This window comes from Mirounga angustirostris, unplaced genomic scaffold (assembly GCF_029215605.1).
Source record: "Mirounga angustirostris isolate CCGP_5_RB_7025 unplaced genomic scaffold, mMirAng1.0.hap1 SCAF_6, whole genome shotgun sequence".
Classification (NCBI taxonomy): domain Eukaryota; kingdom Metazoa; phylum Chordata; class Mammalia; order Carnivora; family Phocidae; genus Mirounga; species Mirounga angustirostris.
In genome coordinates this window covers 124117246-124140867 of record NW_026991714.1, presented here as the reverse complement: position 1 = coordinate 124140867, position 23622 = coordinate 124117246, and the positions used below count along the sequence as shown (strand labels likewise).

Below are 23622 nucleotides of genomic sequence, written 5' to 3'. Positions count from 1 at the left end.
CTTTATTTTATATTATGAAAATAACTAATAACTATGGAAATACCCATTAGCCACAACCTCTGCACAGATGACTTGAAATAAGCTTCTGGGCCTTTGCTTGAATCCTCATAACTACAAAAAAATCACAGGAACCTGAAACTAATGTAGCATTGTTTGTCAACTATAGTTCACTTAAATCAAGCAATCAATCAATCAACATAGGGGATAATAAAAAGGGAAGCAGCAATCTACAGTGGTTTAGAACACAGACTATGGAACCAAACTGTGTATGAGTCTTAATTAATTCTCCCTTTTCTAGCTATGTGACCTTGGACAAGTTCCATAATTTCTCAGTGACTCTTCAGTATAAAAGCATGGAAACAACATTCTTACCTCATAAAGTTTTTATGAGGATTAAGTAAGTCAGTATTTGAAAAATTAGAACAGTACCTAGCATAAAGTAGGTACTATATACACACCTTACACAGAAAAACAGAACAAATACACAGCACAGAAACAACATCAAGCTGAGGAGAACTCACACAGTTAATGAACGTTAAGACTGACAATGAACGCCTTCTCATGGCTGCTGTCTCATATCCTCGGTTCTTAATATTCCGCAGTACTATATTCACAATGAGTACCTACTACTATGTGAAAGATATTCAAAACAAAATTATTTATCTTCTCCAAACCTGCTCCACCACAGTCTCTACTACCATGGTAAAGACAACTCTGCACCGAGTTGCTTGAACCCAAAACTTTATAATCCTCCTTATCTTCTTACCTTAGCCACAATTATTTGAAAGACTCCCCACATTAATCCATTAGGAAATTATGCTGGATCTACCAATCCTAACCAATCTCCTATCAATCTAATATATTCACAGTCCTAACCACTTCTCCCTTCCTCTATGGCACCTAGTACAAGCAACCTTCACCTCTCACATGGACTAATGCAATAGCTTCCAACTTGGCATCTGTGCAAATACTGCTCCTCCTGCTCCCCGCCCATTATTGACATAGCAGCCAGTTACTGTGTTAAAACTAAACCAGACCATCACGTCACTCTCCTGCTCAAAAGCTTACAATACTCCTTACTTTAAACACAGTAAAAGCCTACCTTCCCCTCAATTTTGCTCTGTACCTTAAACTGCTCTTAAAAAAAAAGTCTTAATTAAAAAAAAGAATTAAAAGAAGGTTTAAACTGTTAAAATGCAGCTGAGCTTTCCTCAAAGTATTAAGTATACTACAGAGGAAAACAGACCATTAGAGACATACCCAACACCCCACATATGCATACACATGCACACAAAGCAAAATACTCACAATAGCCTATACACCTTACATGATCTATCTGCTGTTACTTTTCTTGATTGAGTCTGATTTTTTTAAAGTAGAATACAGTAGACCTGGGTCCTTCCTATTAAGAGACATAGGTCTGCCTTTTCAACTTTTAATGATGAACATTGATCAGTGAATTCGTGATATCAACTTGATCCCACCATTATAGTCAACAATCACCTTTCACCTAATAATTACAGCATACATCAAGTATATGTCTAGATCTATTACTGTGTTGTGGGCACAAAATGGTGACTTTTCTAATATTTTCATTCTTCACTTTCTTCAAGAAAGAAGAACTTTCTATCATCAACTATTTGGTTACCTTAAAACACATTTTGCAATGAAATGCAGTATAAGTGCCTCCTCCTCCTCTCTATGCATAAGTTTTCAGAACAATGAGCTGACAACCTTAAAACCTCCAAAGGTGATCAATAATTATTTATTTAAAGTATCATTATGGACTTCTGGATTTTAATTTTTTTTTTTTTTTTTTTTTTTGAGAGAGAGCGAGCATGAGGGGGAGAGGGTCAGAGGGAGAAGCAGACTCCCCGCTGAGCAAGGAGCCCGATGCGGGACTCGATCCCGGGACTCCAGGATCACGACCCGAGCCGAAGGCAGTCGCTCAACCAACTGAGCCACCCAGGTGCCCTGGATTTTAATTTTAATACAGTTTACTCTACTGGAGTAATTACTTTTTTATATAGTCAAATTTTCCATCTTAGGCCAGTGGAAATACCTTAGATGGCCTCTGTAAACTTTTGACACTTCAACTTCTCTTAGCCAACCTGATAGGCCAAAGATTTTAACTTGTAGTTTACATTTGCAATTCCTCCATTGTAATTAAGATCAGACAATTTTCATATGTTTGTTGATCTCTGAATTCCCTATTTTCTTTTTTTAATTTTTATTTATTTATTTGAGAGTGTGCACACAAGCAAGGGGGAGGGACAGAGAGAGAAGCAGCAGCAGGCTCCCTACTGAGCAGGCTCCATCCCAGGACCTGGAAGATGATCCCAGGACCCTGCAGGCACTTAACCGACTGAGCCACCCAGGCGCCCCTCCCTATTCATTTTCTTATCCATTTTTCTAGTGGACAGATAAATCCCTTTTGCTTTCTGTATTTTAAGAGTTCATTTTAATATATGGCAGAGCTTATGCATTAATGAAAGCTGTAATATTTTTTCTTTTTTTCCTTTTTTATTTTATGGCATTTTATTGCCATGTAAAGTATTTAATTTTTAAATAAAATCATTCCCTTTATAACTCTCCGTATGTCTTTAAAGGACTTTCCACTTCAATATGATTGGGGAAAAAACCTGCCTAACCATCTTCTAATTCTTTTATGACTTCTCTGTTTTCTTTTTAGTGTTTACATCTTTGACCCAGCAAGATATAATTAGCTGCTTATAAGTCTGTCTATTCCCACCAGATTTTGGGGTCTTCTAAGGCAAGGACTATCTTACTCATTTTGTTACCAGACTAAACATCTTGCCTGTGGACCCATGTGTTTTCAAATACAGGGTTTGAGGAAGGTGGTGGTAATGATTAACAGTCATAAATCTTTTATCTGCTCTTAAACTAGGGCAACTCATTCCTACTGAACTGTCCATACTGCAGAAGAAAAGTTGGAAGAGGGAGAAAAACTGTGTTCTGATTTACAGTAGATTGATTATATATGCATTACTCCGACATCTCACTATAATTTTAAGAGGTGAGGAGTGGGGGGTAGGGCACAGAAAGTGAATATAGAAATTCAGCTTCCAAGAAGTGATGTCTGAATGGACTCTCAAAGAACAAGTAGGTATTAAATAAAGAGACTGAGACAGTATTCTAGTCATAGAGTACAGGATGTGCCAAAGTATGAAAGTGGGGGTACTTGATCTATTTGCAGAATTACAAGAAATTGAGGGGCTCCTAGGTGGCTCAGTCGGTTAAGCATCCGACTCTTGATTTCAGCTCAGGTCATGATCTCGGGGTCATGAGACTGAGCCTGCTTGAGATTCTCTCTCTCCCTCTACCCATCCACCCCCACACTCTCTCTCTCTCTGAAAACATTAATTAAAAAAAAGAACTACAAGAAATGTATTATGACTGCCTACGCCAGTGCTTGGCATATAGAGTAAGTACTATATAAACAAACATTTGCTCTTATTATGCTGATTATTGGGAAATCCAGAAAAATTAGGTAAAATCGTTAAGATATAGGCTAAGATGTTCCTGGAAAGCCAGCTAAAGTTTAAATTTTATCCTGAAGACAATGGGAGCCACTGAAAGACTTTTGACAGGACAATGGCAAGTGTTAGAAAATTTACACTGGAAGTGTGAATCAAAGACTAGATGGAATACAGACAGGCAAGAATCAAAAAGAATCTTTAATGACAGAGAATGCAAAAGTGATAAAAACTTTTAGGGGTGCCCAGGTGGCTCAGTTGGTTAAGCGTCTGACTTGATTTCGGCTCAGATCATGATCTCATGATCTCAGGGTTGTGGGATTGAGCCCCACATAGGGCTACAGGCTGGACATGGAGCCTGCTTAAAATTCTCTCTCCCGAATCTTTAAAAAAAAGGCGGGGGGGCGCCTGGGTGGCTCAGTCATTAAGCGTCTGCCTTCAGCTCAGGTCATGATCCCAGGGTCCTGGGATCGAGCCCCACATCGGGCTCCCTGCTCAGCGGGGGGCCAGCTTCTCCCCCTGCTCATATTCTCTATCTCTGTGTCTCAAATGAATAAATAAAAAAATCTTTAAAAAAAAATAGAAATAGAAATAAATAAAAGATACCAGGTATCTAATAGCATGTACAGAGATAGAAACAACAGTAAATATTCCTGGACTGCCTGTAATGCTTTCCATTTTAGTAAAGACACATCCAGTTAAGTAAATCATTTTCAACAAAATTATTTTAGGGTCACGAAATGCCCCATGTTCTCTTTTCCACAAGCAAGAGAGATTGATGAAAGCTCATCAATGTCTCTCAGAAGGCTGGTTTTCTAAACACTCCATGATGTAACACCAAAAGCTAAATTACGGCTATTGCTCCTGCTGGTACCCTAGCCCAGCTTCTCTAAAATTTCTGCAGGCTCATCAATACTTTTTACTGACACTGCAGTAATGGTGTGAGCCACATGTGCCCTAACAACAGAGTTCACACCTAATTCCAGCTATGTGGACTATCGGATATGGCATGTGAGGTAGCTACACAGAATGTGGGACAACTTGGAGGGCAAACTACAGAACCAGTTTACCGGCAGTTCTCATCTTAGGTGTTTTAGAGGTCAGAAGGATTGCTTTTATGTGGCATGGACTACTTGGGTCCATTGGGGACTCCACCAAAAGTGACAAAACTTCCTATGGAGAAGGTGAATTGAAGACCATGGTTCTACCTTGAAGTCTATGGAGTGGCAGGTATTGTGACTGAAGTTACTGAATTGGCTTATTTGTTGTTTTTTATAGGGTATACCTCCTAAAAGCTGTTGTTCTTCCCCACCTGCAAGGAATCATTTCATGGTTCAATAAGAAAACAACTACTGTAGAAAAAGTCTACTTTGAAAAAGTCTAAATAAAGTGACCTTCTTCTACTGATTCTTCAGAAAAATCTGAGACTATAAACCCCATGTTACAATAAATCCTCCACAGATACCTATTTCTATCTTTACATTTATTGAAGAGCAAATATCAATTATATAATTATACATTACTTATATAAAAAACTCTCACAAATCAACAAAAAGATTAACTCATTTTTTTTTTAATGGGCAAAAGACTTTTAGACCCTTCAAAATAGAACATATATGAGAAGTCCAATAGGCACATGAAAAGCTATCTTTAGTCATCAGGGAAATTAAAATACCACAACAAAACAATGAGATACTACTTTACAAATGCTAGAATAATCAAAATAGAAAAGATGACAAAGACTGAAGAATCCTCTCCACCTACCACCCTTCTCTTCCTTCCCCTGGTTAAACACCAAATATCTGTGAGGATGCAGAGTAATTGATCCCTCCATACACTGTTGGAGAGGAATGTAAAGTGGAGATATCACCTCTTTGGAGAGCTGTTTGGCAGTTTCTTATGAAGTATGAATGTACATCTCTACCCTATAACCTGGCAACTCCATTCCTAGGTATTTACCCAAGGGAAATGAAAACAGACTTATATAAAAATGTTTATGGGGTAGGGGCGCCTGGGTGGCTCAGTCGTTAAGCGTCTGCCTTCAGCTCAGGTCGTGATCCCAGGGTCCTGGGATCAAGCCCCGCATCGGGCTCCCTGCTCCGCGGGGAGCCTGCTTCTCCTTCTGCCACTCCCCCTGCTTGTGTTCCCTCTCTCGCGGTGTCTCTCTCTGTCAAATAAATAAATAAAATCTTTAAAAAAAAAAAATGTTTATGGAGTAGCCTTATTTATAATAACCCCAAACTGGAAACAACTCAAATGTCCATCAGCAATGAACAGATTAAACAAATTGTAGTGTGTCCATACGATGGAATGCTACTCGGCAAAAGAATGAACTTATGTCCAGAATAGGCAAATCTCTACAAACAAAGTAAATCAGTCATTGTCCATTGTTGGGGAATGGAAAGTGAGGGGGACAAGACAAGGAGTGACTGCTAATTGGTATGGGTTCTTATCTATAAACAGAATATAACGATACCCACTGGGGTGATGAAAATGGTCTAAAATCTGATGATGTTAATGGCTGCACAACTTTGTGAATATAGTAAAAATCACTGAATTGTATACTTTAAAAGGGTGTACTATTTGCTATATAAATTATATCTCAATAAATCCACTTAAAAAGGAATGAACAACAGTTCATTAACATAACACACACAAACATTATGTGTAAGCAAAAGAAGCCAGACACAAAAAAGTACATGCTGTATGATTCCTTTTATATGAAATGCAGATGCAGGTAAAACTAACTGAAGGTGACAGAAATCAGTTATTGCAGTAATGAGCAACTAGCTGGAGCAGAACACAAGTAAACTTTATAGGAGGCACAATTGTTCTATATCTTGTTTTGGAGGGGGTGTACACAACTGTCAAAATTTAAGAGCTTTGAGCGTGCTAGGAGGCCGTTGCTTTCCCCAGGGGCCCTCTTCCAGGCTCGGTCCGGTGTCGGCATGGCCCGAGGAAATCAGCGAGAACTTGCCCGCCAGAAAAACATGAAGAAATCCCAGGAAATTAGCAAGGGAAAAAGAAAAGAGGATAGCTTGACCACCTCTCAGAGAAAGCAGAGGGACTCTGAGATAATGCAACAAAAGCAGAAGGCAGCTAATGAGAAGAAGTCTATGCAGACGAGAGAAAAATGATGACTATTTGGAAAAACCTGGGTGTTATTGCCAACTAGGTGTATCATAAGCTCTAAGGTCAAAAATTTTGTGGAGCAAATAGTCCTATGTTATACCCTTATAAAACTATTTTAAACTTTACCTTTCAGCCTGACTTAGTGTAATGTTTCAGAACCATTCTTCAAAGAATAAAATATAAAAAATAAAAATAAAAAAATAAAAAAAAATTTAAAGAGCTTTAACTTTTAATTATATCTCAATAAAAAAGGTAGCAAAAAAAAAAAAAAATCACCATTTGAACTTGGAAATAAAAGAGGCTAAAAAACTAAGAGTACCTGACAAAGAATGCCTTCATCCTTCCCCAGCAGGAGTGGATTGTACAGATGTCCATTTAGAGAAATACCCAGAGCCTGAGTACACTGTCTTTTCTTTCCATAAGATTTAATAATAACCTCTTCCACACCCCTCTAATTTTCACATATCAGTTTACTTAAGTTTTAAAAAATACTTGCAGAATATTCCACAGCCAAAACTAAGCCTTGTTAAAGCACGTTTAAGTGCCACCAAGTGGTGAGAAAGAAGTACATTTTTATATAAACCAGATCCTAGGAGGAAAACCAGTCTACTCTTTCTTTTTCTGTCTTCTGAAAACATATTCTGATACCCTGTCTAGAAGAATCCTCTCCACCTACCACCCTTCTCTTCCTTCCCCTGGTTAACTCATATTCACTTTCACCTCTCTCAATGAAAATTTTTCTTAGAAATTCTTCTGATTTTCTATTATTCCAATCAGCCCACCTCTACAAACACAATCACACACACGCACATACACACATACACACAGAACCACATCTCTTTTCAGAGCTCTTATCTTGTGTAGTTATAGGTTCTTCATATGATTAATGTCCCTATTTCTCCCATTAGAGTCTAAGTGCCACATAAACAGGAACAGTCTACTAGAATAAGTTAAAAACACAATTCAACCAAACCATCTAAACAGAGATTGTCCCCAAAGCAAAAAGGCTATCCTTGCTTGAGAAATCCATTATAAGTCAATATACATTTATTTGACAGAAACATTTATTTTGGATCAGTATCTGTGAGTCACTGAATATCTACTTCCTTGTCAGCTTGGCTCTTAGAATATAGGCTTTCCTCTGAGTCATAGATTTCTGTGCTTATTTTGCCTGTTGATCCCTTAACTGGGCACCTGTATTCTTATCTTTAATTTCTGTTGTGTATTTTACTATGTTTCTCCTGTAGCTTCTAAGATACCAAATTTTAAGACATTAAACAATGTTCATAAACTACTGTCAAGACCATACCTAATGGTATTTATAGCTGTAGAAATGTAACTGCTTAGGGACAGGGGTTTCAGTTCGGAATGCAAAGTGACATTACCACCCAAAAGTTCAAAAGAGTTCTTCTAACATTCAAGTAAACAGAATACCAACACAGAAAGAATGAAGAGCCAAAAAGAACAGCTAACAATAGGCAAGTTGGAGACGAAAACAGCATAGATACACAAAATAAAAGCAAAAACATTTATTTTTTTTAAGATTTTATTTGACAGAGAGACACAGCGAGAGAGGTAACACAAGCAGCGAGAGTGGGAGAGGCAGAAGCAGGCTTTCCACTAAGCAGGGAGCCCGATGCGGTGCTCAATCCAAGGACCCTAGGATCATGACCTGAGCTGAAGGCAGACACTTAACAACTGAGCCACCCAGGTGCCCCAAAGCAAAAACATTTATAGAAATCAACTTATGCCAACTAGATAAGGTCTGTACTTTAGCAAATGCCCACAGGAAATACAAAAGAAGGCCTTTTGGCAAAATTTGAATATTTTTCTACAATCCTCTGAAGAACTTTAAATAAGAAACTGTGTAATACCAATCTATGCTTTCTTGAAAAGGGTGGAGAAGGCACACTCAGAAAAACCCGGAAGGCTATGCTGTGCCAATTACACACTGCAGCCCTCCTAAAGCTATAACAAAGCAACTGAACTTTCAGAATCAATTCTGTAAGAACCAATTCTGAATATGTGAAAATTCCTGAGTTGGAGAAAAAGGACCCTTGATAAGGCTGTGGGGATATAGGTATTCTCCTAATGACTGCTATCCTACAATAATGGAGGAGCTACAAAATTGTATCACCCATGTAGAGGGCAATTTGGCAATATCTAGCAAAATTACAAATGTATTTTACCCCTTACCTCAGCAATACCATTTCTAAAAGGAATGTATCCTACAGATACCAGCACACATACAAAATAACTTATATACAATATTATCCACTGTAGGATGGTTAGCAACAAGTGAAAACTCAAATGTTCAATAATCATCAAGTTAAACATATTATAGCATATCCACACAATGGAATCCAATGCAGTTGTGAAAAAGAATGAGAATGCTCTCTACATACAGATACAGAAAGGTAACTAAAAAATATATATAGAAAAAAACAAAGTACAGAACAAAGTCTTTTCTATATCCTGTTGTATGTAAGAAAATAGAAAAAGAAAAATATTAACATCTGCTTTTATTTTTACAAAGAAACGCTGAAAGAATACATAATATAAACGGTTAGAGGAAGCAAGTAAAACTAGAGTAGATGGAGCATGGCCGAAGCAATACTTGGCATTGCATACTTAATATGTGAGTTTTGAATTGAGAAAATATTACTAACTTAAAATAAGGTATACTACTGTCAAAAATATTTATAATGAAAATTATGGAGTGCCTGGCTGGCTCAGTTGCTAAAGCATGCTACTCTTAACCTAGGGGTCATGAGTTTAAAACCCACATTGGGTGGTGTATAGCTTACTTTAAATAAATAAATAAAGAGAAATAGATAATTTATTTAAAAAATTTGGGATGCCTGGGTGGCTCAGTCGGTTAAGTGTCTGCCTTCAGCTCAGGTCATGATCCCAGAGTCCTGGGATCTAGCCCTGCACTGGGCTCCTTGCTCAGCGGGGAGCCTGCTTCTCCCTCTGCCTGCCGCTCCCCCTGCTTGTATTCTCACACTCTCTTGCTCTCCCTCTCCGGCAAACAAACAAATAAAATCTCCCTCTCCGGCAAACAAATAAATAAAATCTTTAAAAAAAAATAATAATTGTACTGCATGCAACATTATTAGTTTACGATAGGACATTTTCTTCACTTATTGTTCCTATTTCATTTTAGTGAATATGGGGGGGATATATATTTAAAAGTGCTTGCATAGTTTCCCCATTTTTCCAATAGTTTTAAGTTCCTTAAAATAATGAATTTTTAGGGGCGCCTGGGTGGGTCAGTTGTTTGGGCGACTGCCTTCGGCTCAGGTCATGATCCTGGAGTCCCGGGATCGAGTCCCGCATCGGGCTCCCTGCTCAGCGGGGAGTCTGCTTCTCCCTCTGACTCTCCCCCTCTCATGTTCTCTGTCACTCTCTCTCTCTCAATAAATAAATATCTTTAAAAAAAATGAATTTTTATACAAAGGTTCTGAGTAAGAATTACAGTACCTACAGAAAATATCCACTTAGTACAAATTAGAAACTTCTACATGGATGTTCAAAAGATCTTTTTTTTTTTTTTCGAAGTTTAACCAAACTCTGGAGGTATTATCTGACTCTCGCAGTTTGCAGAAAATGAAAAAGAGCCCAGAAATACTGTTCAAGCTACTCAAGTTTTTTTTAGTATCACTAAAATACTAACTGTTCCCACCCTGATAACCAGTTGCCCTAAGACATATTCTTTTTTTCATGTTCAAGCTACTAGAACATATTTACTCTGGGTGTTTCACTTTAATTATGTCTACTCCTGATTCTCACATGGCGCTGTGCTATTTGGGAGTCAAACACACTGAGAAATAATGTTTAGCTGTACATCCATAAGGACAGTGGCTTCAGCTAAACTACAACTACAGACTCTGAAAAATGTAGAGGTCAATAAACACAATCAATTACAAAGTACCACCTCACATTATGGATACAATGAAATTCTAACGAAATATATTTTCAAATGTCAAACCCATAAATTTCAAAGGCATCCGAAATCCCCAAAAAAGCCACTTAAAATGTAAAAGGTATTCATGGGGAAAACTTATGGTCAGCATTTTATTTTAAGAAGATGGGCTGCAGGGCATCTGGCTGGCTCAATCAGAACAGCATGCAACTCAATCCTGGGGTCATGAGATCAAGCCCCATGTTGGGTATAGAGATTATTAAATAAACAAAACTTAAAAAAAAAATGGGCTGAATAAAAAAAAATTTTGTAAGTACTAAATATGTTTTACATTAGTTTTCTAGAGTTGCTGAATTTTACCACATATTACCACAAACTAGGTGGCTTAAAACATCAGAAATATATTGTCTTGCAGTTCTGGAGACTGACAAGAAGGCAGAAATCAAGATGCTGGCAGGGCTATTCTCACCCCAAATGCTAAGGAAGAATCCTTCTTTGCCTCATTGTAGCTTCTGGTGGTTGTCAGCAATCCTTGGCATTCCTTGGCTTATGGCCACATAACTCCAATCTCTACCTGTATCCAAATTTCCCCCTTTCTACTAAAAATACCAGTTACTGGATTAGGTCCCACTCTAATCTAGTATGACCTCATCTTAACTTGACCCAACTGTAAAGACCCTATTTCCAAGTAAAGTCACATTCAAAGATACCGGGAATTAAGACTTCAATATATCTTTTTGCAGAACACAATTCAACTCAACATAGTCCAAATCAGTCAATTTCTTCAAAAGTAGATCTAGATTCATATATGGAATATTTATATATTTTGCCTAACCTGAACCCATTTCCCTTTCTTGGGGAATAGCATCTGATTTTTTTTTTTTTTTTAAAGAATCAATCTGCTCCTCCCTCAAGCCTTAAGAGAGGGCTAATCTTAAGCCTCTCCCAAAACCAGGCACATGTCCTTGGTCAGATCAGAGGATCACACTCCTCTAGCCTTAGGGTGACTGGTTCAGGTATAGGCCACACGACCCAAGCCTGGCATTCCATCCACCAATTTGACTGGTGCTATACAGATAAACACATGTGGACTCTAAGAATTATATAAGTCTAGAGCTGCTACTGATCATCTTTATCATCATACCTGAAGAAGGAAACCAAAATTGAAAAAGAATGCTTAGAGGGTGGCTGGGTGGCTCAGGGGGCTAAGCAGCTACCTTCGGCTCAGGTCGTGATCCCAGCATCCTGGGATGGAGCCCCACATCAGGCTCCCTGCTCAGTGAGGAGCCTGCTTCTCCCTCCCCTTGCTCTTGTGCTTTCACTTGAGCTCACTCTCAAACAAACAAAATGTGAAAAAGCATGCTTAGAAAGGGAGATAAGGATACATTCCTGATGACATCAAACTTCTTATTCCACTTACATAAAATCCTACCTATATAGCTTTATCCTGTGAACTTCCCAGTTTTCTGAGCTTGCAATAGAAAGAGTCCTGATACATACAGCAGAACACTGCAAAGTACCATATGACTGAAAACAGGGCTTCATTTTTTTTTTCAGATTATTTTCTCAAACTTGGCAAAGAGATAGGAAAAGCCAGTAGAAAAAAAATAGTTTGTATCCACTTCCATTCCCTAACCACCAGGGCATCTTCCAAGAAGGATTTTAGAATCTGTAAGTTACAAACAAATTCATTCATGCTTGTTAAAGTATGGATCTGTGAGCTCCTTATAGCAAAACACGAACAATATAAAGAACTCTCAGAATTATAAAAACCAAAGTACCAGTATCTAAAAAAAAAAGCATTAATAAAATCTTTTCCTCCTTAATGCCATTCCACATCACCACCATCCCTATAAAGCAATGTCAGTCCTAGATCAACAAATGATGACAAAGTCATACTGAAGTATCTCTTTCTCTCCACATCACCACTTTGAGAACATTCACGACAGTCTTGCACTTTAACATGATCATTGCCCATGTTTCATTTGTTTCTATCTCAAGCAAACTGTGTCACACACATATTACATTAATATATGTCCCCAGATTACTGGAAAAACCATCAACATCTTATACTCTTACATAATCTAAACGCTCTTTCTTCACCTACAGCCCACCTCCAACTTTTACCCATTTATCTCTTGGAAATTCCCAGCCCTTTCCTATCTTTTTGCTGGTACTTCAGAAATTTCAAAAACACACATTCTGAGCAAAAGGGGAAAAAATTACATTTTGAAATAAGACAAAATTTAAAAATATGTTTCACCTATTAAAGGCTGGGTTTCACTAGCGTCTCCACACAATTCACAAACATAGAAAACTAGTTCTTTATATCTTATATAATGCAGTGGTTCTCAAAGGGGCAACTTCTTCCACCCAATCGCCTTTAAAAATCACTGCGTTAAAGCCATTAAGGGTACCATATATTGTGTCCAAAATATCTACTTCCCAAAAATAAGCAAGAAAAAACTTATGGGGGGAAGTTAAAAATATAACTTACATGTTTATAACCACGTGAAAGCGTACAGACTCTGAAGTCAGACTATCCCAAATCCAAACCACCAGTTCCATCACATTTGTGAATTATTTAATCATTAATCATTTTTTTAAGATTTTATTTATTTGACAGAGGGATAGAGAGAGCCAGAGACCACAAGCGGGGGGGCGGGAATGGCAGAGGGAGACAGAGAAGCAGGCTCCCCGAGGAGCAGGGAGCCTGATGTGGGACTTGATCCCAGGCCCCTGGGATCATGACCTGAGTCAAAGGCAGACATTAACCAACTGCGCCACCCAGGTGCCCATCATTAATTATTCTAATTGTTTCTTCATAGAAAGACTAGAAAGACTCAACAACAAACTAAATGAAGCAGAGGAATGCGGAAGTCAATCTGAAGACAAGGCACCAAAAAAAAAAAACAACCAAAAAAACACCACACTCTTTGCAAGTTGACTGTATACATTAAATGAGAAAAACAGCTGTTAGGCACATACTCTGTGGTTGACAAATACCTATTACCACAAATATTCACATGAAAAAGTGAAAACTGATGCTTTCTACTTTGGCCCCAATTCTTCATCCCTCTCTCTATATACAGTCCCTTTGTCAGGTAACTTTATAATACCCTCCCACCATGACTCTGGGCTCAATTGTGTAACTTGCTTTAGCCAATGAGATATCAGCAGACATTACACAAGCAGTAGCTTGAAAAAGTGCTTCCTTATTTCTGTTTTCTACCTTTCCACAAATCTTTACTGGGCATCCACTGTGTACCAGTCACTCTGCCAAGTACTCAAAATATAAAGAAACACATGACATGGTCACTGAATTCAAGGGTCTCTCGAACTAGAAGAGGTACAGTACAATTGGAGAAAGAAAGGGAAGGAGATAAAGTAGTATAATAATAATTGCACATTAAAAAAAGAGTGACTTGTATTTTGTGGTAAGAGGACTTGAGAGATTAGGGTGGAGAATGGGCAGGATATAGAGAGTTGAGACTAAAGTGGTAGGCTGGATCAGGTATCTTGGAGCATCTTACATACTGGTTAAAGTACCCTTATCTTATATGTCTGTGGTTTCCAAACTTCAGTGTGTCCATGAGTCACTTGGGATATGTCAGAAATACAGATTCCCATGCCTTCCCTAAGATTTGGAATCAGCAGATCTGGAGTAGGACACCAAATTTTCAATTTACTATCCAAGCATACTTTCAAACTGTTGGAAATGGAAGAAAAATATGATAGGCTGCTTGGATAAGCACAAAGGTTTGGGAGACAACCAAGAGCTGAGGCAGGCTTGAACAACAGGGTTCATCTGCTACATGAGGCTTCTTCAAGACTAGAAGACATGGTTCTTTCATGTAATGTATAAAAACCACCCAGAGGGGTGCCTGGGTGGCTCAGTCAGTTAAGCATCTGCCTTTGGCTCAGGTCATGATCCCAGGATCCTGGGATCAAGCCCCGCATTGGGCTCCCTGCTCAGCGGGGAGTCTGCTTCTCCCTGTGCCCTCCTCCCCCGCTTATACTCTCTCACTCACTTTCTCTAAGTAAATAAAACCTTAAACAAAACAAAAACACAGAGAGTCAAGCAAAATGAAAACACAGAGGAATATGTTCCAAACAAAACAGGTAAAACCTCAGAAAAAAACCTTAATAAAACAGAGATAAGTAACATTTACACGGTAGAGATTTCAAAGTAATGGTCATAAAGACGCTCAACTGAACTGGGGAGAAGAATGAACACAGTGAGAACATCAACAAAGAGAAGAAAATAGAAGTACCAAATAAAAATTATGGAGCTCAAGAATACAAATAATTCAACTAAAAAAATAGAAATACTCAACAACAAACTAAATGAAGCAAAGGAATGGAAAAGTCAATCTGAAGACAAGGCAGTGGTACTCACCAACCAGAGCAGCAAAAAGAAAAAAAAATTAAAAAGTAAACAGCACAAGTGACTTATGAACAAAAATCAAACTAACATTCACATAATAGAGCTCCCATAAGAAACAAAGGAGCAGAAATTTTAGTTGATGAAATCATGGGCGTAAACTTCCCTAACCTGGGGAAGGAAACAGACATCCACATCCAGGAAACCCAGGGAGTTCCAAGTAAGAGAAACCAAAAGAGACCCACACCAAGACGTATAATAATTGAAATGTCAAAAGTTAAAGACAAAAAAAGAAACTATTAAAAGCAGCAAGAGAAAAACAACTTGTTATGTACAAGGAAACACCCAGCAGATTTCTCAGCAGAAACTTTGGAGACCTGAAGAAAGTAGCATGATATATTCAAAGTACTGAACGAAAAAAATTTCAAACCAAGAATACTTTACCCAGCAAAGTTATCATTCAGAAGTGAAGGAGAGATTAAGAGTTTTTGAGACAAGCCAAAGCTAAAGGAATTCACCACTCAACTGGTCTTACAAGAATTGCTAAAGGGATTTCTTAAAACTGAAAAGAACAGGTGCTAATGAATAACAAGAACACATATGAAAAGATAAATCTCACTGGAAAGGTAAATATATAATAAAGGTAATGGATTAATCACTTTTAAGGCTAATATAAAGATTAAAAAGCAGAACCCGTAAAAATAACTAAGATTACAATAATTAAAGGATAAACAAGAAAAAAGAAGATGTAAAATGTGACAACAAAAACAAAATGCTGGGGGAACCTGGGTGGTTCAATTGGTTGAGCGTCCCGACTCTTGATTTTGGCTCAGGTCATGATCTCAGGGTTGTGAGATCAAGCCCTGTGTCAGGCTCTGCACTCAGCAAGAAGTCCGCTTGTCCCTCTCCCTCTGCTTTTCCCCCTGCTTATGTATGCTCTCTCTCAAACAATGAATAGTTAAATAAATAAAATCTTTAAAAAAATGTTGGAGAGGAATAATAACGTTGAGCTTTAAAATGAGATCAAACTTATGCTATCAATTTAAAATAGGTTTATATATAAGCTTCATGGTAACCACAAAGCAAAAATTTATAGTAAATACACAAAATATAAAGAGAAAAGAATATAAACATATCACTAAAGACAGACATGAACTCATAAGAGAGCAAGAGAAGAAAAAAGGAACAGAGAGGAACTACAAAAATAGCCAGAAAATGATTAACAAAATGGCAACAAGCACATACCTACTGGTAGTTGCTTTAAATGTAAATGGGCTAAATTCTCCAATCAAAAGACAAAGAGTGGCTGAATGGAAGAAAAAAAAAAGACCCATCTCTATACTTTGTACAAAAGACTCACTTCAGACACACATTGAAAGATGGAACAAGATATTCTTTGCAAATGGAAACCAAAAGAAAGTGGAGTAGCTATACTTACATCAGACAAAACACTTAAAAACAAAGGCTGTGGTAAGAAACAAAGCAGAATGTTACAGAATGATAAAAGGGTCAATCCAACAGGAAGATAAAACATTTTGAATATTTATGCACTCAGGCCATCTGGGTGGCTCAGTTTAGTGTCCCACTCTGCTTTCAGCTAAGGTCATGATCTCAGGGTCCTGAGATTCAGCTCCCCACTCAGCACAGAATGTGCTTGAGATTCTATCCCTCTCCCTCTACCCCTCCCCCAACTCGTGCCCATACCCTCTCTCTAAAATAAATAAAAATCTTAGGGCACCTGGGTGGCTCACATGATCCCAGGGTCCTGGGATCGAGCCCCACATCAGGCTCCCTGCTTGGCGGGAAGCCTGCTTCTCCCTCTCCCACTCCCCCTGCTTGTGTTCCCTCTCTCACTGTGCTTCTCTCTGTCAAATAAATAAATATTTTTAAAAAATTTATGCACTCAACATAGGAGCACCTAAATATATAAAGCAAATACTAACACACCTAAATCAAAAATAAACAGCAATACAATAATGACAGGGGACTTTAATAACCTACTTACATCAATGGATAGATCATACACACAAAATCAGTAAGAAACACTGGTCTTAAAGCAAACATCAGACCAGATAGGCTTAACAGATATTTAGAGAACATGCCATCCAAGAACAACAAAACATACATTATTTTCAAGTGCATATAGATCCAAGATAGAGTACGTGACAGATCATTTCCCAAGATAAACCACAAAACAATTATTAATAAATTTAAGAGGACTGAAATCGTATCAAGCGTCATTTCCAACCACATGGTATGATACCAGAAACTACACAAAGCTGGAAAACTCACAAATACGTGGAAATAAAACCACATGCTACTGAACAACAAATGGGTCAAAAGAAATCAAAAGAGAAATTGGGGCGCCTGGGTGGCTCAGTTGGTTAAGCATCTGCTTTCGGCTCAGGTCATGATTCCAGAGTCCTGGAATCGAGCCCCACGTTTGTCTCCCTGATCAGTAGGGAGTCTGCTTCTCCTTTCCCTCTGCCCCTCTCCCTGCTTGTGTGCTCACGTGGGCACTCTGTCATTCTCTCTCCCTCTCAAATAAATAAATAAAATCTGTAAAAAGAAAAAAAAAAAGAGAGAAATTTAAAAAATAGCTTGACATAAATACAATCTTTAAAAAAAAAAATAAAAAGGGCGCCTGGGTGGCTCAGTTGGTTAAGCGACTGCCTTTGGCTCAGGTCATGATCCTGGAGTCCCGGGATCGAGTCCCGCATCGGGCTCCCTGCTCGGCAAGGAGTCTGCTTCTCCCTCTGACCTTCCTCCTTCTCATGCTGTCTCTCATTCTCTCTCAAATAAATAAAATCTTAAAAAAAAAAAAAAAAGATAAAAAATACCTTGACAAAGAGAAAATGAAAATGTAAGAAACCAAAATTTATGGAATGCAGTAAAAGAAATTCTAAGAGAGAAGTTCATAGTGACAAATGCCTACCTCAAGAAACAAAAGTATCAAACAACCTACTGTACGGCTCATAAAGAAGATAAAGAACAAAGCCCAGAGTTAGTAGAAGGAAGGAATTAATAAAGATTAGAGCAGAAATTAATGAAATCGAGACTAAAAAGACACCAGAGGAAAAAAAGAAATCAATGAAATGAAAAGCTGGTACCTTGAAAAGATAAACAAAATTGACAAACCTGTAGCTACACTCATCAAGAAAGAGAGGACTCAAAATCAGAAAGAGAGAAAAGAAAGAGATGTTATAACTGATACCACAGAAACACAAAGGATCATAAGAGACCGCTATGAACAATTATATGCCAACTGGACGACCTAGAAGAAATTGATAAATTTCTACAAACATATACCTACCAAAACTGAATCATGATGAAATAAAAAATATGAACAGACTGATTACTAGTAAGGAGACTGAATCAGTAATCAATAACCTCCCAATGAACAAAGTCCAAGACCACAGAGTTTCACTGGTGAATTCTACCAAACACGCAAAAAAGAATTAACACCAATCCTTCTCAAACTCCTCCCAAAAGACAGAAAAGGAGGAAACTCTTCTAAACTCATTTTAGGAGACCAGCACTACCCTAATAATCAAAACCAAGCAAGATACCACAAGAAAAGAAAACTACAAGCTAACACCCTGACACACAAGACATACAAAAATCCTCAACAAAATATTAAGAAACCCAAAGCAATAATACGTTGAAAGTATTATTCACCATGATCAAGTGTGACTTACTTCAGGTTTGCAAGGATGGCTCAACAGCTATAAAATCAGTCAATGTGACACACTACAGTAACAAAATGAAGGATAAAAATCATATCATCTCTACAGATGCAAGGAAGGCACTCGACAAAAGTCAACATCCATTTATGATAAGAACTCTCAATAACATGCCTCACCATAATAAAAGCCATATATGACAAGCCACCTACTAATTTCATACTCAATGGTGAAAAGCTGAAAGCTTTTTCTCTAAGATCAGGAACAAGACAAAGATGACCACCCACTGTTACCACTTTTATTCAACATAGTATTAGAAATCCTAGTCAGAACAATTAAGCAAGAAAAAGAAAGAAAGGGCAAATTGGAAAGGAAGAAATAAAACTATCACTATTTGCAGATAACACAGTATTACATAAAGAGAATTCTGAAGATTCCATCAAAACAGTATTAGAATAAATGAATTCTGTAAGGTTGCAAGATACAAATACACAAAAATCTGTTGCATTTATATACACAAAAAATAAACTACCAAAAAAAAATGAAAAAATCCCACTTCCAACTGCACCAAAAAGAATAAAATGCTTAGATATAAACTTAACCAAGAGGATGAAATATCTGCACACTGAAAACAAGACACTGATGAAAGAAACTGAAGCAAGACACAAATAAATAGAAAGATAGTCCATGCTCCTGACTGGAAAAGTTACTATTGTTAAAATGTCCACACTACCCAAGTCAATATACAGATCCAATGCAATCCTTACCAAAATTCCAATGGCATATTTCACAAAAACAGAATAATCCTAAAATTTGTATGGAGCTATAAAAGACCCTGAGGAGCCAAACCAATCTTGAGAAAGAAGAATACACCTGGAGACATCATGCTCCTTGATTTCGAACTATACTACAAACTATTAGTGATTAAGACAGTATTGTATTGGCATAAAAACAGACACACAGATCAAAGGAACAGAACAGAGCCCAGAAATAAACCCACGCATATATGGTCAATTTATGACAAAGGAGTTTAGAATATACAATGGGGAGAGGACAGTCTCTTCAATAAACAGTATTAGAAAAACTGGACAGCCACATGCAAAAAAATGAAATTTGACACTATCCTACACCATACACAAAAATTAACTCAAAATGGATTAAAGATCTGAACATAAGATCTGAACCACAAAACTCCTAGAAGTAAACAAAGGCAATAAGCTCTTTGGCATCGGTCTTGGTAATGATTTTTTTTTTTTAATCTGACACCAACAGCAAAAACAACAAAAGCAAAAATAAACAAGTTGGACTACATCAAACTAAAAATCCTCTGCACAGCAAAGGAAACCATCAACAAAGTGAAAAGGCACCTGAATGGGAGAAAATATTTGCAAATGATGTGTCTGAAAATGGGCTAATATCAAAAATATATAAAGAATTCACAAATCAAAAGCAAAAAATCCCCCCAAATAATCCAATTAGAAAATAGGCAGAAGATCTAGACAGACATTTTTCCAAAGAAGATACATAGATGGGGATGCCTGGGTGGCTCAGTCGGTTAAGCGTCTGCCTTCGGCTCAGGTCATGATCCCAGGGTCCTGGGATCGAGTCCCGCATCGGGCTCCCTGCTCCACGGGGAGCCTGCTTCTCCCTCTGCCTCTGTCTCTCTCTGTCTCTCATGAATAAATAAATAAAATCTTTAAAAAAGAAAAAAAAGATATATAGATGGCTAACAGATACATGAAAAGATGTTCTACATCATTAATCATCAGGGAAATGCAAATGAAAACCACAATGAGCTATCACCTCACACCTGTGGGAATGGCTATTATCAACTAGAAATAAGAGTTTGCAAGGATGTGGAGAAAAGGGAACTCCTGTGCACTGCTGGTGGGAATGTAAACTGGTGCAGCCACCATGGAAAACAGTATTAGGAAAAAAAGAGAAACCACATTTACATTATATGAAATATACAGATTCAGTTATCATTAGCTAAATGAGGCAAACTTTCTCCCACCTCGTTGAGTATATAGCTACATATTCTTAGTGAGAAAAATTACATATTTTTACATGAGCTTGGGGAGCTACTGCCCATTCTTTATGTGTCCTGCTTTGTCCTTAAAGATGAATAAATAGCCTTTATTCTCATGAACATTTTATAAGGCAACCATCTTTGAGTACACTAGTTTAGTTCTCATGCCCCAATATATACAATATTTCCTAATATCATGTCAACTTTTCTCTCCTGAAATGCATGGGTCTATTCAACAATGCAAATCAACACAATAATTTTTCTCAAAATATTGTATTTAGAAGGCTCTCCAAGACCTTATTTTACAGATAAGAAAACCAAGACGCAGAGATGAAGTATGTTTACTCAAAACCACACAGCTATAGTCATAGCTATACTAGAACCTAGTGCTCCTCCCCCAGGATTTTTCCCACTCTACACCACTGCCTAAGATGGGACTATTTTTTCTAAGAAAAAGTATGTGGTAGTTCTGTTGGCAAAAAGCATACAAACAAGTATTTTTGCCACCCTATCCTATAGATTGTAGCAATAAATGTGATAATGATGTGTAAATTGCCATCACCCAAACCATTACACAGATAAGCTGTAAATATATAAAAGTTTTGAAAAGACCAAACACAATGCAATTTAAATTCCAGAGAGAAGAATCATCGTTATTACAAAAATATTTAGACAAAACTATGTTATAATTTTAAGATTATATCTAAAAAGCAAATTCCGTCAATCAGCTTCAACGGATTTCTTTCAAGCGATCTATTATTTATTAAGCAAAGATAAAGGTCTTTGTTTCTTAGTCAATTCTCACAACCCTCCTACACGGTATTTACTATTAATACTATTTAATATAACAATGAACTAAAATTAGTTCTCTCTACATTCCCATAGGTGGTAAAGTGTGAAGATAAAATTTGTACCCAGGTCTGCTTGATCCAAAGTCACATTTTGTTGTTGTTATATGCAAGTGCTTCCAGAATGGGCCTTAGAATGTGATGAACAACTGGAGAAATGATGAAAGGAATTAAAACTTGTGAATGCAAAATACATTTAACAACCTCTTCCATCCTATCAAGATACAATCTTTAAAGGGTTAGCAACCCATGGTTAATAATTGAAAAGCATACAAATTCATCTAAAATTATTTTTGTACATTATGTATTTTCTCTGGAAGTACAAATGTTCTTCACGTAACTTGGTGCTTTAAAAAGAAAAGGAAGACTCAATGGTTAACTTCAAGAAAGGTTGCAACTTTTAACTTTTTTAAAATTCATAAATGGACAAAAGCCAGAAGAGACAAAACTATTTGCATTGTATCAAAATTGTTTTACAGATTTAATATAAACAGTGATGCAAATAGAGCAAAAAACATTCACTAAAAAGACTTCACTGAATATGTATGTTTCACTACTGAACTGTCTAATTAATGTCATTCTCTTAAGTATGATCACCATTATTTCCACTTCTAAAGTCTTTCCTATCTCCACGGGCTTCTGAAGATATTGGTTTCCCCCTAGACTAAAATCCAGGTATCCCCCACTTTTCAAAAGTTTGCATTACACCATCTCACTTTTATAAAAAATGGCAAAAACTGGGGCACCTGGGTGGCTCAGATGGTTAAGCGTCTGCCTTCGGCTCAGGTCGTGATCCCAGGGTCCTGGGATCGAGTCCCGCATCGGGCTCCCTGCTCCTTGGGAGCCTGTTTCTCCCTCTGCTTCTCTCTCTCTCTGTCTCTGTCTCTTGTGAATAAATAAATAAAATCTTTAAAAAAAAAAAAATGGCAAAAACTGAAACAGTGGTCAGCATTTGTTTCACAGCAAGCTGTTACAGAGGCAGTGTGCACCCTGAGCAGCTAGAGTGGCACCATCAGGCTCCTTCCCTTGAACTACACTCAGCATCAAGCCACCCTAACTTTGAACTGTGTCTGTGAGCATCTGTACTTTACCTCAATTTTTTTTCTTGCATCAATTAACAAGATGCATCCCCGGGTATCAGAAAAACCCAGGAGAGCTTATTTCTTGGGTCTGGGAATGCGCAAAATTTTTCCATATAAATAGTTGCTAATTGCTTCTTTGCTCTACGCCATTTCAGCTTACAGAAGGTTTCACAGAAATGCTCTACTTTCAGATAAGAGAGGAGGACCTGCATATGCATACATTTATTTTATAAGTTAATTCGAGGGTGGGGGGAATGGGTTAGCCTGGTGATGGGTATTAAAGAGGGCATGTATTGAATGGAGCACTGGGTGTTATACGCAAACAATGAATCATGGAACACTACATCAAAAACTAATGATGTAATATATGGTGATTAACATAACATAATAAAATAAAATTTAAAAAAAGAAAATAAAGGAACCTAAATCTCCCTGATAACCAGTAAAAAAAAAAAGTTAATTCAGTATACTTAATTTGATGCATTTACAAACATATATCAATTTATTTTACACACACAAAAAGAAAGAAAAAGAAACACAAAGAAAAAATGGAGCTGTATAGAATAGAGAAGAAAGATGAATGAAAACTGTACCATGAAAAAGCAATTTACTCATTCCTAAAAGAACATTCTTGGCAGAATCCTAGGCTGCATTATTGGACCAAACATCTGAAGATCCTGTATATATGCCATCTGAGAGCAAGCATCCTTTAAGCATCGTTTTAAAGTGTGCTACTTATTTCATACTCCAGTCAAATATAATAGCAACAGTTATCATTACTATTATTGCTTATACTTCTGTTCTTGAGGCACAAAAACCAGATGCTGATAGCAACATGATTTGACAAAGGATCCTTCCTTTCGGTTTCTTAATACAGCGCTTATTCTTTACCTTTTTTACCTGCCAGTGGATATTCATATTCCTCAAACCAGTTGATCTTATCTGGATTACTTGTTAAACAGTATCTGACAAAATATGGATTGGGTGACTTAGGTACAATAATTACTAAAGGTATTCTTACCTTACCATCTTTATAGTTTTA

At 37.4% G+C, this 23622-nt stretch overlaps 2 protein-coding genes across 10 annotated transcripts in view; one reads left to right on the top strand and one right to left on the bottom strand.

Annotated features, from left to right (window-relative positions):
• Positions 1-23622, bottom strand: part of LCOR (ligand dependent nuclear receptor corepressor) — a 147089-nt gene that overhangs the window by 111245 nt on the left and 12222 nt on the right. The window lies entirely within an intron of this gene.
• On the top strand, positions 6388-6801 carry LOC123846718 (small EDRK-rich factor 1). The gene has a single exon (XM_045878536.1). The coding sequence runs from the start codon at positions 6446-6448 to the stop codon at positions 6632-6634; it is 189 nt and encodes a 62-aa protein (XP_045734492.1). The 5' UTR covers positions 6388-6445; the 3' UTR covers positions 6635-6801.

Bases quoted from the DNA above. Each gene is read 5' to 3' on its own strand.
- LOC123846718 (XM_045878536.1), top strand. From the start codon at position 6,446: ATGGCCCGAGGAAATCAGCGAGAACTTGCCCGCCAGAAAAACATGAAG.